General features: G+C 39.9%; 2 protein-coding genes across 2 annotated transcripts; both read right to left on the bottom strand.

Annotated features, from left to right (window-relative positions):
- Positions 1-1,073: 1,073 nt before the first annotated feature.
- On the bottom strand, positions 1,074-13,302 carry ppef1 (protein phosphatase, EF-hand calcium binding domain 1). Its single transcript, XM_050047001.1, has 18 exons — positions 13,212-13,302; positions 10,967-10,999; positions 10,469-10,596; positions 10,310-10,370; positions 6,545-6,708; positions 6,342-6,456; positions 5,766-5,812; positions 5,500-5,666; positions 5,363-5,399; positions 5,123-5,272; positions 4,388-4,539; positions 4,033-4,273; positions 3,765-3,950; positions 3,521-3,674; positions 2,091-2,195; positions 1,832-1,995; positions 1,388-1,472; positions 1,074-1,300 (listed from the first exon to the last, which is right to left on the bottom strand). Exons 1-18 carry the CDS (start codon positions 13,264-13,266, stop codon positions 1,074-1,076), a joined length of 2,271 nt encoding a protein of 756 aa, XP_049902958.1. The 5' UTR covers positions 13,267-13,302.
- Positions 13,303-16,186: 2,884 nt separating this feature from the next.
- LOC126395815 (histone H2B.3, sperm-like) lies at positions 16,187-16,843 on the bottom strand. The gene is made up of 2 exons (XM_050053551.1): positions 16,665-16,843; positions 16,187-16,440 (listed from the first exon to the last, which is right to left on the bottom strand). Exons 1-2 carry the CDS (start codon positions 16,758-16,760, stop codon positions 16,243-16,245), a joined length of 294 nt encoding a protein of 97 aa, XP_049909508.1. The 5' UTR covers positions 16,761-16,843; the 3' UTR covers positions 16,187-16,242.
- Positions 16,844-18,526: the final 1,683 nt, after the last annotated feature.

Raw genomic sequence — 18,526 nt, 5'->3', positions numbered from 1 at the left:
GTGGTCCCCAGTGGCCTCCCTCTGTGCTGTGCCATACTGTGCCGCCGACACCGCCACCTTTTAGCCAGGCAACGGTGGCACAGAGGTTAAGACAGCCTGGGATTACAGCAGGCAGGCAGGTGTCAGATCAGTGCAGAGCACTATTACAAAAACGTCGACACATCAACGATAGTATGATGATAATGTCCAAAACACAAGTTTTGCTCTCAGTGGTCTCTGTGACATAAGAAATAAGTTAAGTCACAGACGCCACTCCTTTGAGGATTGTTCACAATGTAGCATTATCTGGGAAAATAATCGGGTGCATTCCCTGGATGCATTGAAAGTGAGTTTACTGCGTCCTTTCAGATTTTAATGCGTCAGGGATGCAGGACGTGTACCGAGCAACATCCCTGGATGTAGATTGATAAATGGCACTACAGGTAAGGCGAATAATATATATTTTGATTGTGTGGTCAACTGTTCCTTTAACATAATCATTCTAGATAATACCAAATGTCACACCAATCCTTTTAAACTTTTATTGAGCCATTTCACACCAAAATGCTCAAAAATCTCAGCCTGCTGGTGGCACTGGAGGGAACGTCAGTCCCTGAAGTCATTAGGATCCATCACCTGGAGACCATGAATGTCTTAAAATGCATGCCAAACCATTTGATTGATGTGGAGAGGTTTCGCTGCACTGAGAACTCTGGCCTGCTGGTGGTGCTAGATGAAAAGTCAATGGATCACCAAAGTCTTACAAACTTATCCTCTGTGGACCATGAATGTCTGTATAAAGTTTCTGGTCAGCCATCCAATATTTGTGAAGAATATTTTCACTTTGAAACCAAAGTGGTGGACTGAAGTAACCCAGAGACTGACATTACCATCCCTAGAGCCACCCTGCTATAGCGTGGCTAAAATACGCCAACAAATGACAAAATGCAACAATAATAACTTCTAGTTTTAATGTTCAAGTGTTAATAAATATTAAAATATTTCATCTTTTCCCTGCTGTCCTACTTTCTGTTCACTGTTAGTTTCTCTGCTGATCATACAGCACTTCGATACTGGAGTAGTCAGACTCTTATTCACAAACACTTTTCTCTATCCATCCTTCCATTAAGTTGGTGATCCTTGTTGTCCAGTTTGTGTACCACTCTGAAGGCCTCCAGGAACTCTGTGAAGTCTATACTGCCGTCTTTGTTGAAGTCGATACTTCGAGCTAGGTCATCGATGGCACTGTCATCAATATCGACTCCCAGGTGGGCGCTGAAGAGCCGCCAGGTGTGACGAAACTCCTCAATGGAGATCAGACCTGTACACGACAACACAGACAGAACTTAAAGGAATTCATTCTGGATGACTGACACATCGTTTTCAAAGAGATTCAATATTTTTTTACCTGAATGGTCTTTGTCTATAATGTTGAATATAATCTCAATGTCTGTCCTGTATCTGAACAGAGTTTCAGCCAAGTTTGGAGTCACCTAAAAGAAGAAAAGGGGAAAATATAAAAGCAGAATACTCAACAACCACTAGCCATGTTTAGTAGCAACAATGGTCGAATAAGTACTATAATCCTCAAAGCTCCAGTACCACTAGGGAAAAATTCTCCTTTATAAGTAAAAGTACTCCTATTCCTGAATATAGAGAGGTGTAAACTCCAGCAGGGCATCCTATTGTTACTGTCAAGTAAAAAAGGTCAAGTCTCCTCTGCAAACTTTTTACCGGCAAAATACGAATGGTATGTCACAAGTTTCTCAAAACAGCCCTTAAGGACACTATTTTAATAAATGTACTTGGTTGCTTTCCACCTCTGATTAGGAGAGCCCTTCACCTCTCTGACCTGAGGCAGAGGAAGCCCTGGTTCCATGTCCTCAAAGCTGGACTGATACTCCACACTGCCATCTGGTGCCAGACGGGCTAAGTGTGGACGAAGTGTCCTCCAGGGCAGATCCAGTCTCAGTACAGACTCCAGCACCTGAGCCCATTCACAAACTGTAACAGTACCTGAAAGAAAGATATGCTTTAATATAACAACTATACATGTCCACCTGGGTAAATACATGTTTATAAGTGAGGTAAACGGAGTGAAAAAAGCGCACCTGTGTTATTCTGGTCGTACTGCTGGAGGCCCGACAGCAGCTCAGAGCGATGGGAGAACAGCTTCTCCTTCAGGGCCTTGAGGGCAGAGCCTTCAGCAACTCGTACTCTACAGACACACACGTCATTAACTAAGACTGAGCTTTCATACAGAAGTCTATTTTCATTGTTGACTGACGTGTCAATGATTTATACTTTGAAACGTTAAAATATATAAGTTAAAATAGTGAAAATGCCCATGGTTGATTCTTCAAATTTCTTGTTTTGACAAAATCTGAATGAACTAATCCAGTAGACGACTTTCATCAATCCAGTACTGCCACATCCAGCTGTGGTTAATCTGCCTCACTTTAAAGTAAATTTTCATTAAAATAAAAGTCCATTAAGTCATTAAGCCTATGGCCTACTGATGAAGGTTCTGCAATTTATATATAGTACATTCCCATTATTATGAAGTGGGTGACGAGGTTGACATTCGCAGAAAAAATGCTGTATTAAGTTAATGTAAAACGAACATTTCCTACTGTTGTAGCCTTACATTGAAAGCACTTAACTGGCGAAACACAAGTTGACATTTATTATGAAAGGGTCAAAGGAAATGCAATGCATTTTTTCAATTTAGCATTCAGCGTAGCAAAACAAAAAAAAGAAGGTGATTTTCGCCTTGATTTTGTGGATCAATTTGAAATATTGCAGAAAGTAATGGACACGGGCTCCTGCAGTCGACACACCTCCAACTTATACTGGCCTTACACCAAATGACTTTTCAAGCAATTTCACTATCAGAGAATAATTTCCAGAGTCCAGTTTTTATGTGTCTTTACTTCTACTATCTTTAACGTTATTTATTTTAGTGAGAAATCTCTATTTTTGAAATGGTTAAGGTGACAAAATCCAAAATGTAAACTCAAACACAGTTTCTTCATGGATTACATTGATGCCAAAGTTGACAAGACTACTATAGACATATGACACCTTTTAGCTTGTGTTTCTTGAGTTATGTATTTTTGCAGACACATAAGAAATTGTTAACATGTCATATTTCTTGAAGGGAGTTTTTCACCAGGAGCAGGATGGGGAATAATCTCAGAAGCAATCTAGTTGTAGCCTTGCAAATAGTGACCCTGCAAGTTCCCAGTCATCGCAAAATATTATAGTGTGTGACTTGAAACTCACATTGTGTTTAGATATGAGAGTGTGTCAGGCCAAGTTAGTGGGGTAACAAAACCCTATGTGCAGCATGATATCACATCACTATTGCTCACAGAATGATGGAAAAAGGCTATTGCCTGACTTCTTTATTAAATCAGCAATAGTTTGTTTCGCTGCCCCAAGACCTCTGTGACCTGTCGTAATAAATTGCATTGATTAGCGAGTCAATCAGGACTGTAATCTTCAAGAGCCACTTTAAACAAACATAAGCACACCAGACAGCTGTTGTACCTCTGTGTCAGGGTGAGTTTGCGTGTTGTGCGGCTGACTTGATACTGGTAGAAGCGGGGAACCAGCTCTCTGCCTACTTTGATGTAGGCACCACGGTTACTTCCCTCCTCATAATAGTTCGATGCTGAGAAAATGGTGATCACCTGTAGAACAAACAAGCACAATTTATGTCTCCTGATTCAATCATTTTAAGCGTTTGGACAATCTGTATGGATTTGTTGCATGCCATCTACCTGTCCATCATGACAGAGCTCATATCCCTCCTGTTTGCACTCATGGGATCTGATGAGCAGCTGGAGTCCGTGTTGGAGCAGCAGTCTCTGTGTGACGTCAGGGCCGAAGTAGCAGCCTCCTCCTCTGAATGTGTTGGGACTGCAGCCTTCTTGGGTTTTAGGGTCACTCCACAATATATCCACTATCTGCAGCAGAGAGGAAATCAGAAAAAATAAGACACTATACAGCGGAATTGAGCAATATTATTTTCTTCTCCACTGAATCCACCTGTTTCCAATCCCGATCCTGTTGTGGAGGCGAAGGAGGGGGGACACAGGACAGAGAGTCCAGGAAAGGCACTTGGAGGACATTGATATTGTAAGGCGTGCAGGGAGAAGACGGGCACGGACGAGGAGAGAGGCACGATGGAGTTCGAGGAGAGCAGAGCGAAGAGGACGAGGATGATGAGGAGGAGGAGGAAGAAGTGGAGGCGGCGCTGTCTTGTCGGCTGTGTCCACATCGCCTCTTTCTACAGAAGGAGTAGAAGAGAGGGTCGCTTTAGACGAGAACTCTAACAGTACACTGACCTTAATAAAACCCCTACAACATCTGTGAGCGTGTGTGGGCTGCAGTGCTGTCACACCTGTGGTTCGGGGTTCTTTGGTTCTTGTTGTAGCTGCGACTGCTGCTGGGACGAGAGCTGGCTGTGGATCTCATTCTTTTCATTTGTCTGCAGGACTGACTGATGTCCAGCTGCTCCAAACTACACCTGGGAAACCTCAGGGCAGATTTCACCTACAGGAGCAGAGAAGGGAAGACAGAAATACAATAAGGTTAAAACAAAGTTATTTGCTTTCTAAACTGAAGTTCAAACTGACGTATGTTGAGTGTCTGAGGTCAGAGGGTAACCTACAGTATGTTGTACACACTGTAAAGCCCCATATGCTCCTCTTCTTCAAGCAGTGATTTGCACAGAATTGCTTTTATGGACTTAATGAGAACACAATGAATTTTAATTTCAATTTTTAGATGGCTGTTCATGAAGAAATCCATCATTATTTTTCATTTATCTGATTGATGAATGATCATTTTCTGTATCTTTGGCCAGTCATTTAAAAGAATAAAAAAACACAAGCAATAAAAAGGTATGTGATGTGCAGCACTGAAAGTTGTTTAAAAACACTTTAGCATTCAGCATGGACCTTGTCTGCTGGATCTGACTTTAGACAGCTGTTTGGTGACATGTTACCAGTCTACATTGTCGAGTGTTGGCTGTGAATTTGTCAGCATTTTTAAAAATACTTTTCTGACCTCTTGTGGCCAAAATCCATTACTGCAGCTAAAACAACACAGCTGAAGGACGCTTGTTTCCACTGACCTTGTGCCTCTCTATGGAGCTGAGGAAGTCCAGGTCGGTCTGGTCTGATATCCCTCCATGAACAATCAGGATCTTCCCGTCAATGACCGTCGCGACGGGCAAGAGGCTGAAAACATCCTGAAACAGCTGGAGGATCTCTCGTCCATGAGTCTGCATGCAGCAGGAAAGGAATTATTTTCACAGCTGAGTTCTGGACATAATAAAAGCAGAATAAGGACATGTGTGTGGTCTTCACGGTACCTTGTATTTCTGCATGACTTCTTTTGTGAACCCATATCTAAAACAACAACATAAAAATTAATTTTAGTACCCTTGTGTTTGTGGTAAACCTAGATGGACACATGTTTTCTTTCATTTCACTTCTTCACCCAACCCACCGGAGGTTCATGATGTGGTCTTCATGGTTGCCTCGGTTCAGGTGCATGTAATCAGGGTAAAGCAGCTGGTAGGCGAACAGGAGGACGACTACTTCTACGGACTTTTTCCCACGGTCCACAAAGTCCCCGTTGAACACGTAAGGCGTCTCCGCAGAGGGAAGGCCATTCTGAACAACAGTGAAATCAACAAACTTAAAATCAGATCGTAGATGTATTGAGTGCACACTTCGGCGATGTTTGAACGATGCTAAAAAATTTAGCTTTACCTTATAAAATATAAGAAGTAAGTCATCAAGCCGCCCGTGCAGATCACCTGTGCCAAAAAATCACAGCAGTTAAGAACCTTAAATCCTATTTCTGGTTTAATTAATCCCTGATTTACAGAGGAGGTGTAAAATTCCCCGACGGTATGAAAACAACCACCAAACGTTGTGTCTTCTGTTTTAGTCATAACAAGTATTCTTGGCTTTAATGAGATGCGTATCTGCAGGAGGAGGCAGCAGTGAAAAAGGAGTCAAGTGCCTGATCAGTGTGCAAATAAACACGACCTCCATTCATGGAACGCTGCCATTAAGATACAGTTAGCTGTATTTAAAACACATTTAAAGACATCAGTGATCATTTGACCAGTAAGCAGGTTATTTATTTATTCAGCTGCTCACTGTACTGTGTGATGTAGCAGGTGCACAAGCAGCAGCTCATCACAGCAGCAAATGGCAACGATGAGACTCAAACGACTGTTGTGTACTTAAGGAATACTTACAAATATAAAAAGTTTTCTTTTAAAAATGACAACTATGAATCTTGAATTTGCAAGTGAAACAGAGGCGCTGGTCACCCACCACATATAGTGATCTCTTTGGTGTAGGATGTCGACAGGTGGATGATGTTGGGCATCTGTTTGAGGAGCTTCTTGGTCTCGTACAGCAGCTGCAGAACATATCTGGCATGTAGAGTCTGTGAAAAGTAATGGAGTCTGTAAAAACACTCAAAATATTATGAGGCAATGAAACTAACAGAGAGAGAAAGACCCTTATTACAGTACCTGCTGCTCCTTAAATGCACTGAGGAGAGCATTCGTATCAGAGACAGAGAGGGGAAACGACAGTCGGGGCCCGGTGTACGACTCTGGAACAGGGATCAAGTTGTAGCAGGTCTCTCTGTCTAACCAGGGGTCCACCACCGGGTCCAGCAGCTGGGAGATCAAGTCTGGAGGACAATGTAAGCGGCTGTGACCATACTGTCATTACCATGAAGCAGTACTGCTCATTGGTCTGTAACATTACCCACAGTGGCCTAAAACCAGAGATATTAGATCCCTTGGAGTAACAGATATTATAGTACGACAAAATCTCTGATGGCAGACTTATTTACATACTAATAGTAGCCCTGAGGTATTACGACCACTATAAGCAAAAAGTGGAATCCTCACACTGTTTTATACTCCCATAATAACCTACATTACAGAGTTTTATTTAGGCTTCTCCACTAATTTTATACATACTGCACATTTGGGAAAAGTTGTATAAAGCCTTTTATGGCTCCTGATGCACAAAATCTGATAAATGGACTCAAGTGTTGTCACTTGAGTCAAAATGAGTTGAATCTAAAGACATAGGAGAGCACAGACTGTATAGTAAAGACAGACGGCATGACCGCTCCCCAAAAGTGAAGCCATGACATCTCAATTGCCCCCTGATGGCTGGCTGCTTAGGTCATAAATGCTGACCTTATATCCTCCTGAGACCCTGTGTGCTCATATGTGGACATCACATTTACGGTTAACTTCACCTTATACTTCACTCCTCTTAACTTAGGCCTATTGTCCTTGTTCGTAGACACTTTTTTGTGCCATCTAGTGGTAGTAAGAGCACAATACACTAATCCATGTAAAAACAAGATGGCGGCCATCTCTGCTAAGTCAGTCTGCAGCCGATCCAGACAAAAAAGTGGACATGGTCCAAAACCTGATCACATTTTATGGTTGAATCTTGTTTATTTATGATTAATAATGTTTGTAGTTTGATACGGTGACAAATTTGACCAATTTTAGCAACAGTAACAAGCTAAGATGCTGTTAATTCGGTAGTACTCATTAGAAGACATTGGGACTTGTTTGAGGACATTGGAACTTAATTATCATTGACAATGTTTAGTTTTTTTATACTTATTTGGTCCTACTTATCCCAAACAGCTAGGATAAATTAAAAAGGATAAAGTCCCAGGAGGATATTACATTATTTCAACCACTTTTAACTGTTTATAAATATAAACTTGTCATTCATGACTGTAAACATTAATTCAGAGTTTTATAAAGGCTTATCTATGCATTATATTGTCTTACAAATGTGCGTATAATGCATTATGGGCATGGCCTTAATAGAAAGTGTCACCTTAAAATCGTGCTTGGATTAAAAAATAAAAAATAAATAAATAAAAGGAGGGTTTGCCCACTGAACTACAATCCTATATACAGTGGTGTGAAAAAGTGTTTGCCCCCTTCCTGATTTCTTACTTTTTTGCATGTTTTCNGATTAAAAAATAAAAAATAAATAAATAAAAGGAGGGTTTGCCCACTGAACTACAATCCTATATATATATACAGGTTATAATTTGTAGTTCCCTGTGATAAACAGCTTGACACAGCAGCACATCCAGCTCTGTGTGACCTCACCGTTGTATTAAAAGACCACTCCAATATGCTAATGAAACCCTCTAATTTATGCAAACAAACAAGCCACGAACAGACATCTACCTCCAGGCCTATTTCTCTTTTGTACGTCTTTTGTCTATTTTCCCTTTTGTGTCGATTAAATGTCCTCTATTCTGTCTCACACACACACACACACACACACACACACACACACACACACACACACACACACACACAGATGCTGTATATAATAAACACAGACAACAGAGTCTGGCCTCACTTATGTTGACTCAGTGTAAAACCCACATAGAGGATGTACAGCACATGTTAAGCAATACGTGCTGACCTGAGGACGAGCTTGTCAATGGAGCGTTATGCTTTTTAGTGCAATGAGAGGGTCAATACATACTTAAGCCACAGCTGTGTCAGTGCAACACACCAACACGTTGGCCTCCACATTCACAGTAGTTGCTAAGCAACGGGGTATACGCAATGGGTTTTCTAGTGTAGACCAAAATACAGTGGGATGACTAACAAAACTGGTGTTAACTGACGGAGGTTAAGAAAAACAAACATCTATATATAACCTTCCAACAACCATTAAACACCAACTGCACCACCTACTGTAATGTTAATATTCCATCTCTCACTATTTAGATTCAAGTAGATAGTTAGTTGAAAACATCTTTCTTCAATCATACACCACACCAAAATAAAAATGAATAAAAAAACAATAATTCAAAGCTAAAAAAGGACATGAATAAAAGGTTAAATGACTCAAAATCACCTCAGATATTTAAGCTTCAGTACGTCAGAGACACAAGCAGCCCTGAAGCTGCTGTTACGAGTGAATGCTTTACATGCACAATGCAAAAATAATTAAGTAGAATATATTTTTGTTCCTGCATTTGTATCCGCATGTGCACTCAGTGTTGGGGTGTAGTGAACTAAATGTAGTTCAAATACTCGTTTAACTACAGTTTCAGTTTCAGTAGTACTACTTTGGGTCGTATAGTTTGTGTAGTTCATTAAAAACTGCACAGTCATGACTGATGGTGCTTTTTTGCCATATGATACAGCACAATGCCACCGCTTATAAGCCATGGTTGTCATTTAACCCTTTAAAACTGGAGCAACATCACTTTTTTATGCTGCTTTCAGATGCTTTTAAACCTTTGGACCTTCGGCAAATTGGTGCAATTTCTTTCATGGGAACCATGGGAAAAAGGCAATGAGTAACTTGGTAAGAAATGTCTTGTTATAATGAAATTGCAATAAGTAAATCGATTTTTTTAATTATTTAAAATAATAGGGAATAAAGAAAAAACTAGGGAAAAGAAAATTTACAATTATAATTATTACATATTTAAAATCATGGTAGAGAATTATTATAATATTTAAATTTCCAGGTCATTTACTTGTTTGTTTTACAGTATTTTATTTGATCTATTTATTTATTTATTTATTTTCTTGTCATTAATTTTCTCTTTTTTTCTAATTTCTTGCAAATTTTTGGGGTTGTTTCTTGTTTCATTGCTCATTGCCTTCTTCCCAATTTGTCAATTTGCTCTGGTCAAAGGGTCAAAGACTTAACCTGCTCTTTGACTAGAATCACATCTTATTTGCATCCAAAATATCTACAATCAAATATTGTAAATTTCCCTAAAAGTTAAGCGTGTTCCTAATTCCACCCCAAAGACTGCTCCCTCTCGTCTCCTTAAAACTCATCCTTGGGCTGCCTGGGTGAGGACTGGCCCGCCTCACTCCCTAAATCAAACACACCTACACTTAATTCAGGAGTTGTACCTTCATGTAAAAGCATGGAGGTCCAGACTCAGGCGTGATCATAGTGATCATTTCCCATAATGTAGTTTGGGTGTAGTTGAACTACTTTTTGAGAGCAGTTTTATTTTGACAAGAAAACTTTCTTGAGAATACTGGTAGTTAAGATGTAGTTTAACCATGTATTATTGTGAAGTAGCTGGTAAACTATAGTTTTAGGTGGTTTCTCCAACACTGTGAGCACTGTTAGAAAATGACGTTTCCTTAAAATCAGCTTTATCACCAACATTTCCAAATAACAACAATGAATTTCAAGTTTTCAGTACACAATACGATCCACTACTCTGTGGATAGAAGAGCATTTTGGCTCCTTACCTGGTCCATTTCCATTCAGCTGTGTGAAGTTGTCGAGCATGAAGCTGAAGAAACTGGAGAGCTGAGGAAAGAAAAACAAAGCAGAAAGATGTTCAAGCTTTATTATGATGCTTCTGAAAATTAGCGTGCATGTGGACTTAAGTTTTTAAGCAGAGTCACCTGTAGCTGGTCTTGTTCCCCGGCATATTCGATGGACTGAAAGATGTTCCAGGTGTACCTGCGCCTCATCTCCAGACGGGCCATGTAGCGCCGGTACCATCGCTGGATCAGAACAGCTGCCTTCATAGCTGCGACAAAAACAAGAGCTCTTACATTTTTTTTTAAAAATGGGAGACATGTTTAAATATCTGGAGTCACATACAAACAGTGCATGAATATGACATGTGAGCTCTAATTCAGTGTTCCAGCACAGCATGGTGCTTCTCAGTTCCAGCACAAAGTGACAGGAATATTACATTTTACGTCTGTGTCACTAACTCAGGAACTGATTCTGAATTTGAATGCATCTTTTGTAAAATAAACATCACCGTGTAAATATGTAAAATGTAAAAATGCGCACACACACACACACACACACACACACACACACACACACATATACATGGATGTATGCACACATCACATATGTCACAGACTGATAGATGAGCAGGGTCTTACTCAGAGCTGGGCTGGGAGACTTCACTGTGTCGTCTGTGGGGAGAAAAAAAACTACAATTTAGTGCAGAAAAAAAGGTAATTGAATAAAATCATGTGCAAGGCAACACACACACACACACACACACACACACACACACACACACACAGAGATAACAAGACACAGGGGAGGCCATGAGCAACAGTGGGACTGGAAAAACTAAGTAAATTAAAAAAGCTTTCAGGAGAAACAGCGCTCATTAAAGAGAGAAGACAGACTGTGAAGAAAGAAAACCACCATCTGTCAAACATCTGGTGTGTGCGTGTGTGTGTGTGTGTGTGTGTGTGTGCACCTGTGTGTGTGTGTGTGTGTGTGTAATAACTCAGAGGAACTTCTGCTAATAATACACTATTTATGGAACAGTTTCCAGGTAATGAGCCTCATGCAAGACACAATATACGAACAAATTTTCCCTTATGTTTGCTCATATCTACGATTTGTTCTTATTTTGTCAATACCCATTGATTTCTGGGATTCACAAATGTTTTCTTATTTTTGCTCTCCTTTAAAGTGGTCAAAGGCAAAGTCAGAGGTAAAAAATCTTGTTTTCACAGTCCACAAACTGTTTGTTCAACGCAAGGAAACACAAGTTTTAAGTTTGAGAAATATTTCAATATATTCATTTATTATATTCAATATACTGCAATAGTGTAAGCAAGGCAATATATCTCAATTTATATTTTAATCTAATTTTGTAAAACCATGTTAGTATAAAGAACACACAACAAAAAAAGACTATTTTTTAAAGATTATTTTTTTGGGGGCTTGTTGCCTTCAATGAACAAGACAGATTGAAATGGGGTGAGAGAGAGAGAGAGAGAGAGAGAGAGAGAGGGGGTTGACATGCAGCAAAGGGTTGCAAGCCGGAGTCGAGCCTGCGACCGCTGCAGCGAGGCATTGCCTCTGTACATGGGGCGCCGGCACTATCCACTACGCTACCGACGCCCCAAAAAAGACTACTTTTTTATGCAATCTGAACAGTGGGATCTGTATTTTGTATTTATCATGGTTCCCGTAACATCCAAGTCCTGAAAGGTTTTTTTGTTTTACCTTGTGTACACAACATAATTATCTTGTGCTATAACAATCTTAATCTAGTGTGCACAAAATAATGGGCTAACTACTATATTGTGTGCACAATTTATCTACAGTACAGAGTTATCTACAATATAATAACATGTTCCCACAAGATAATAAAAAAAATCCCTTTTGGGACTTTAGGGGCTCTGTGTGATTCAAAATTTTGAGAGTTTCTGAGAATCAATGCAGTATCACAAAACATAACATTGCAATACTCAAGTGTATTATTTTCTTACACCCCTAGTTTTTAATAGGGATGCAACTAATGATTATTTCCATTATTGATTGGTCTGACAGTTATTTTCTCAGTAAATCAATTGTTAAGTCTATAAATGTTAAAGAAAATCACCCATCACTGAGTTCAAGGTGACATCTTGAACTCAGTGTTATATGACTAAGTGTTATTTTGTTAAAAACCAAAAACCAAAGAACAAAAAAACTGAGAAAAGTAGTAAATCTTTATATCTAAGAAGCTGCATACAGAGAATGTTCAGCTCAAAAAAATCAATGAAATTATTAATCAGCCCAGAAATAATCAATCTGTCATCAACTGAGGACAGGACAAGAGATATTTGAGGATCTATACTGTCAATGGCAGAGTGTTCGTAGACATAGGTGTAAATTTTGGGGAGGGGGAGAGCATGTCACCCTAATTATTTAGAAAATATTTAGAACATGTGCATTTGTCCCCTCCAGAAATAGCACAGAAGTAGCAAAGGACTTTTGCTTCAACAACATTAAAGACATTTAAATCATAAACTGATGCAGAAAATGCACAAATTGGTGCAGAAACTTTCACCAGAATGCAGGAAATTAAGTGTGCAAGTACACAAGCATATGAGTAACACTATGTTCCCTTCTATCATCCTTCCTAAACACCTCATCAAAGTTATTTCTGAGCTTGTACTCCAATTAGCATCCAACACTTACAGCCTATTTTTGCCCACCTGATCTACCCACAGACCAGGTGTACCCACACCTCAGCTCTAATTTGATGCCAGTGTGTCCTCACACCTCTCCTCGGGGGCAGCACGTCCAAATGTCTAAAGTTTCCATTGACATGACAAAAAAAAAAAAACACTCCTCAGTCCTGGACCATAGTAACAGCCACCTGCCACACACCTTTACCTGTCTCCACTTTTTTCTCTTGTGTCTCCATAGCAACAGAGGTGCCACATCCCATGATGTCCAACAAGGAAGTCCCAGGGGGTCACATCAAGTCAGTTTTTCCAAAGCTGGGGCACATCTGGCTGGTGGCATGCAGCTGCTGCCATGAGATGGGGGGGGGGGGGGGGGTGGTTTGAAAAGGAGACATGGGTTTAGTTCTTCAGGTTTCTACCAAGTCATAGAAACATGTCAGACAGTCTCATGTCACAGCAGCATCGTTTAATTCACTGATAATTACTCTAGAGAGTATAAGCACCCCTGGAAAATGGTCTTTTTTTCCAGGCCACCTGTTGCAGTGTTTACCTGTTTTCTGTTAAGCACACACTGACCAGTGCGTGCTGTGGGGGTCAGAGTTGAATCACATGTGAATATGCATCAGTCCATCAGTTTTGATTTTATATCTGCATTGATCTATATTAGTGAGGAAAATAAGGTTAAAGCGCAATTGTTTTCCTTCCAGCTTATTCGGATGGTCAGAAAATGTGAATGAAAATTAGGCTTCAATATGAAAACCTCACAAAACCTATGCAACAGTAACGAGGGAATGACACTAAAAGGAAAATACTGCTCATTGCGCATCCCTGTCTTAGCTGCATTTTCACACAGCATCATACCCCCAACATGCTGCTTATTTACGCATCAGGTGCAAGAACATCACTGCATCAGCACTGTTTCTGGTCCTACCTGCAGCCTGTAGGTTACCCGCGCGATGATGAATGGAGCACGCAACTCGTTTGATGCGCACACACACAAAAAAAACTTGCGTCGAAGCTGCAGCCAGACAGCTGCTACACGCCCTCTAAATGACTGTCAGCAGAAGGTTTAGGTTTTAAAAGTGTTTCCAGAGAAGCTGTGGATGCTGCAGGAGCTGCTGCTGCAACAGGGGGAGACGAGAGCGCACCGAGGAGGCGGAGGCAGAAACCACAGCACAGAATGGAGGGCCAGCTGCTCCACCCCCTCTGCTGCTCCTCCTTTAAATACCGGCGGAATATTCCCCAGGTAACTGTCAACATGAGTCATTTCACCCCTGCAAATCACTTCTGTGCCCCATGCGTCCACCGAAATGCTAATTATTTTAAGCTTAACAAGGAGGAGACCTGTTGACACTTTGGATATCATGGAAACTACCAGCCATGAAAGTTTATTCTGGTCCTCATTGGTTAATTGTGATTTAAACAACCTTTACTTTGGCACCACCCTCAGGCCAATTCTAACAAGTCAGGTGTATGAGCAGCTTTTTTAAAGGTACATCACAGTAAAATGACAGATTTTATATCAGTAACTCACCACCCGTTATGTTGCATTTGTGAAGAAAACTTTTCCTGGCTTACCTCCATGGCAGGGGCGTAAATATAGACAGTGCAGGCAGTGTGATTTCTCTGGGGCCCCTGGAGTGGAGGGGCCGTATAGAGAGCAGACCCTTGTAAGTAATTCAGATTGCCAGCTTGGAAATATGTGCTCAAAGCTAATGATGAAAAAAGAATATTATTAAGTTCCTGTACACATCCTCAAAAAGGCAAACCCATCTACATTAGGGTTTTCTTTTTCTTTATTTTTTTTAGTCAGTCACTATCTAAAGCAAAATGATATGCTATTTCCATATAAGCTATAAAATCTATAAATATACTATAAAAACAATTTAGTTGAATGATTGATTTCCTCCTTTCTTTGATATTTTGTCAAAAATGCAGTGATGATTACTGGGTAACATGTATGTTGTTGTTGTTTAATGTCAAGTCTCTATACGTGTCAAGACAATACATGCATGATAGCGTGCACTGGGGCCCGTCACAACCTCCTTACGCCACTGCTCCACAGTGAACGGAAAATCCAAAAAATGCTAACATTCTCAATGAACTGGAGTCATGGGAGGCCGCATTTAATGACACTTTATCAGAACATTTATTTGAGCAGCTTTCAAATGCCAAGGCACGCTACTCAGCTATGCATGTCATTGTTTATACTGACATGTTTTAATATTTTAGCAAAAATGCATGTGTTTGAGAAGTACTGAGCATATGACTTGAAAAATGAGGCTTGCATTATCCTGCAGATGTTTTGGCTGTTGTTTTCTACAGTACATAGACTTTTTGCCTGATTTGGATATTCCCCTCAACATGGAGCCTATACGAATTTATAAATTTACAACAAAATTATTGTAGAAGCAGACACAGACTAGAGTTGTGATTTGAGAGCGACAGATTGGTTAACACATTAGCAAGTAAGAACAGATGTGAGCAAATAACCTTTGAATTTATATCTAAATATCCAGTAAGTAGGATTTAGAAGACATCTGTCGGCAAAAACAGAATATCCGTGATGGTTTTTAGTCTATAATCACCTGAAAATAAGAAAATGTTACCATAGTGAGCTGTTTATTTGCAGTGGGTCCCACAGAGTCTGCTATTTAATTCTGCAGTAGCTCAGACCAGACAAACCCAACCCTAGCGCTACATGGGGCCATTCGTGTTTTCACGTCAGTCACCGTAGCTCTCTGACACGCGTGGCACATGGGAGAAGTTTCAGTTAGTTGCCATCTACAACTTCACCACTAGATGCCACTAAATCCTACACACATTTAAAGCAAGTAGACACTCTACCTTATCTGCTCATGCTCACACCCTGCTTTTGTAATTTGTGTAAAAGGGAATAAAAAAAAATAAAAAAAAATCATAGCCAGATAAAACATGTCCAGTTGAAGCATTTTAGCCAAAAAACATGGGTCAAATGACCATTTCAAGTGCAGCAAATCAGAGAAATGTAAGGAGAAAAGAAAAAGTCTACCATATCAGGAATTTGCATCCAACACTAAAAACCTGCCTCTGCCCCCTCTTAAATCTTAATTTCATTTGTGAACTTCTACTGGTGGCGGATACTTAGTTGTTTCTTACTTGGAATCAGCACACAAAACTTGCATTAGAATGGCAACAGATTAAAAGCACAATAAACTCTTTAATGATAAACGTTAATAAAAATAATCATCTCCAACTCCTCATGCAGCAGCTCTTGTACGAATCCTCCGTTGTACGAGTGCAAGAGCAGCACTGATCTCCCGCAGAGTGATCACTTTCAGTCTGTTGGCTTTTGACAGCCGGGAAGCCTCTGAGCTCACCAGCCTGAGCAGGACCGGTCTTGGAAAACTTTGCCGACTGGCCAGGAAGTCTGGACTCTTCATCCCAGCTGGACTGACCTGCAGGAGAGAGGGAAAGTTGCAGGAGGTTTTGAGTAGCACAAACACCAGAGGACTGTTTTCATTGTTTTAATTCAAAGCAACCTGCACAGTCCATTTTGGAGGATGGGTTTTTTTTTTACCTCTTAAAATAACAAAAATCACCTCAAGACAAACAAGAATTTTTGGTCAAGTGTCAAACACCATATGTCCATGCAAGTTCCTATTTTTGCTGTGATTCTCACCTCTTTGTGAGCTCTGTAGATGAGAGCGGAGTGAACTTGATTCCTCTTCTTTGAATGTGGAAGAATCCTGCGTGTTGCTCTGACAGGAGCCTTCATTTTTCTTCAACAGTTTTATGAATAGCAAACTCGCAGAATGAGTTTACAGCAGCTTTTTCAGGAGAACACCAGGCACAAGAGCAGGCGAGATGAGAGTGAGGAAGGAAAAGGCTGTCTTAATGAACACAAATTGAAAACAGCTTTGTGTAATTAGGATTAATTACTTTCAGCCAGCAGACTTTGAAACCCTCAGTGTGAGTTTAGACGCCTGTGGCCTGAGTATCTACAGCAGATAATAAAAGCCTGACCCTTTCACCTGAGACAGCTCTGAGCTTGTCTATAACTTTTGAATGCCGTGCCTGATCTGATTCTTGAGATAATAGAAGATGTATTATTCTAATCATGGTGCATTTTTTTCCAACATTTGGGCTTTTCCTTCCTCACTTATCACAGTTCTTATCAGCAGAGAAAATTCACAAAGAAGCAAAATTTTGGATTTATTTTTTAAGGTTTTTCTGATTCTTCTCTTATTTTAAAGATTATTTACTCAAGTAGAAACAGATTTTATTCTAGGGCAGTGGTTCCCAACCTTTTTCTAAAGGAACCTCTTTTCTATCAATGAGTAAAATGATGACCTCTGCCTAATACTCTAGAACCAGTGTTCCAGGGTAGCCATTTTATTATCATTTTTAATTGTATCTGAGCTTAACGTGACAATCCAATAATTAAATCCTTCAACAATACTGGATTACTGGGCCTGACACTGATATTCACACACACTGTACTGACCCTTTCACACCAATTTAAGTTACAAGAAGTATTGAACTTAGGCAGGTATGTGTCAGTAGATCAGTTGAAGTGTATGCTAGATCAGTGGTTCCCGACTGGTCCAGCCACAGAGTCCGGATTTCTCCTCTGTCATTAGTTCAAGGTCCACACAATTTAATACATTCAGCGTCATACTTGTGTTTGCCATGTTGTCGAGCTAGTTTTGTATCTCTGTCAAGTAGCTGTCCATTAGTCACTCACTCTACAAAAGGAGACGGCACTTCAAAATAAAAGCTGTGTGCCGCAAATTCACTGTACTTCAAAGTAAAGTGTGTTGACTCTTTAAGCACTTTCAAACTCGTCACATTCAAGTCACTTGCAGTCCATGAGTGAGATTGAGCCACTTTTGGACCATGACCCACCAGTTGGGAACCACTGTGCTAGATGATATGGTTATTTTACAGTGTTCCTGCTTTGGTAAATTGACGGATATGATCATTTTTTTTATTGTTTTTATTGTTGTTATGTATCCTTCATTTATAGCAGATTTTGTTTTCATTATTTAATTTTTCATCCTTTTACTGTTTTTTATTGCTGTTTTAATTCTTGATAGATGTTGCTGCTAGTTATTTGTTTTTATGGACTTTTTCATCATTTTATTGTGATTACCATCATGTATGTGTAGCCTTCTAGCTCACTGAATGTGAACACAGGGCATTGCTTTAAAAGGGTTTAATGCTCAGTTAATTTTCCCTGAATAAACTATGGTTTGAAGATTAAAAAAAGAATCAACCAATTACAGTGTATCAGCTTTTTAAATAACATTGTCAGTGTTTCTAAATTACTGCAGATGTACGTGTTTTTAGGAAGTAATTTTTTGTTACCGTGTATCATCCAACATATACCTTTATATCTTCATAAAGCTAATATCAGCTGCTTTATCAGTTCGGCTCAACTGAACATTTTCATCTCCTTTATTTCATATTTCTGTCTTTCTTTCTTTCTTTTTTTAGATGCAGCAAATACAAGGAGAGCTGTACTGTCACAGAAAAGTCGAC

The sequence above is a fragment of the Epinephelus moara genome, chromosome 1, assembly GCF_006386435.1.
Source record: "Epinephelus moara isolate mb chromosome 1, YSFRI_EMoa_1.0, whole genome shotgun sequence".
NCBI lineage: Eukaryota > Metazoa > Chordata > Actinopteri > Perciformes > Serranidae > Epinephelus > Epinephelus moara.
Note: the sequence above shows the minus strand (reverse complement) of the source record. Positions and strands in the feature narration are given on the sequence as shown.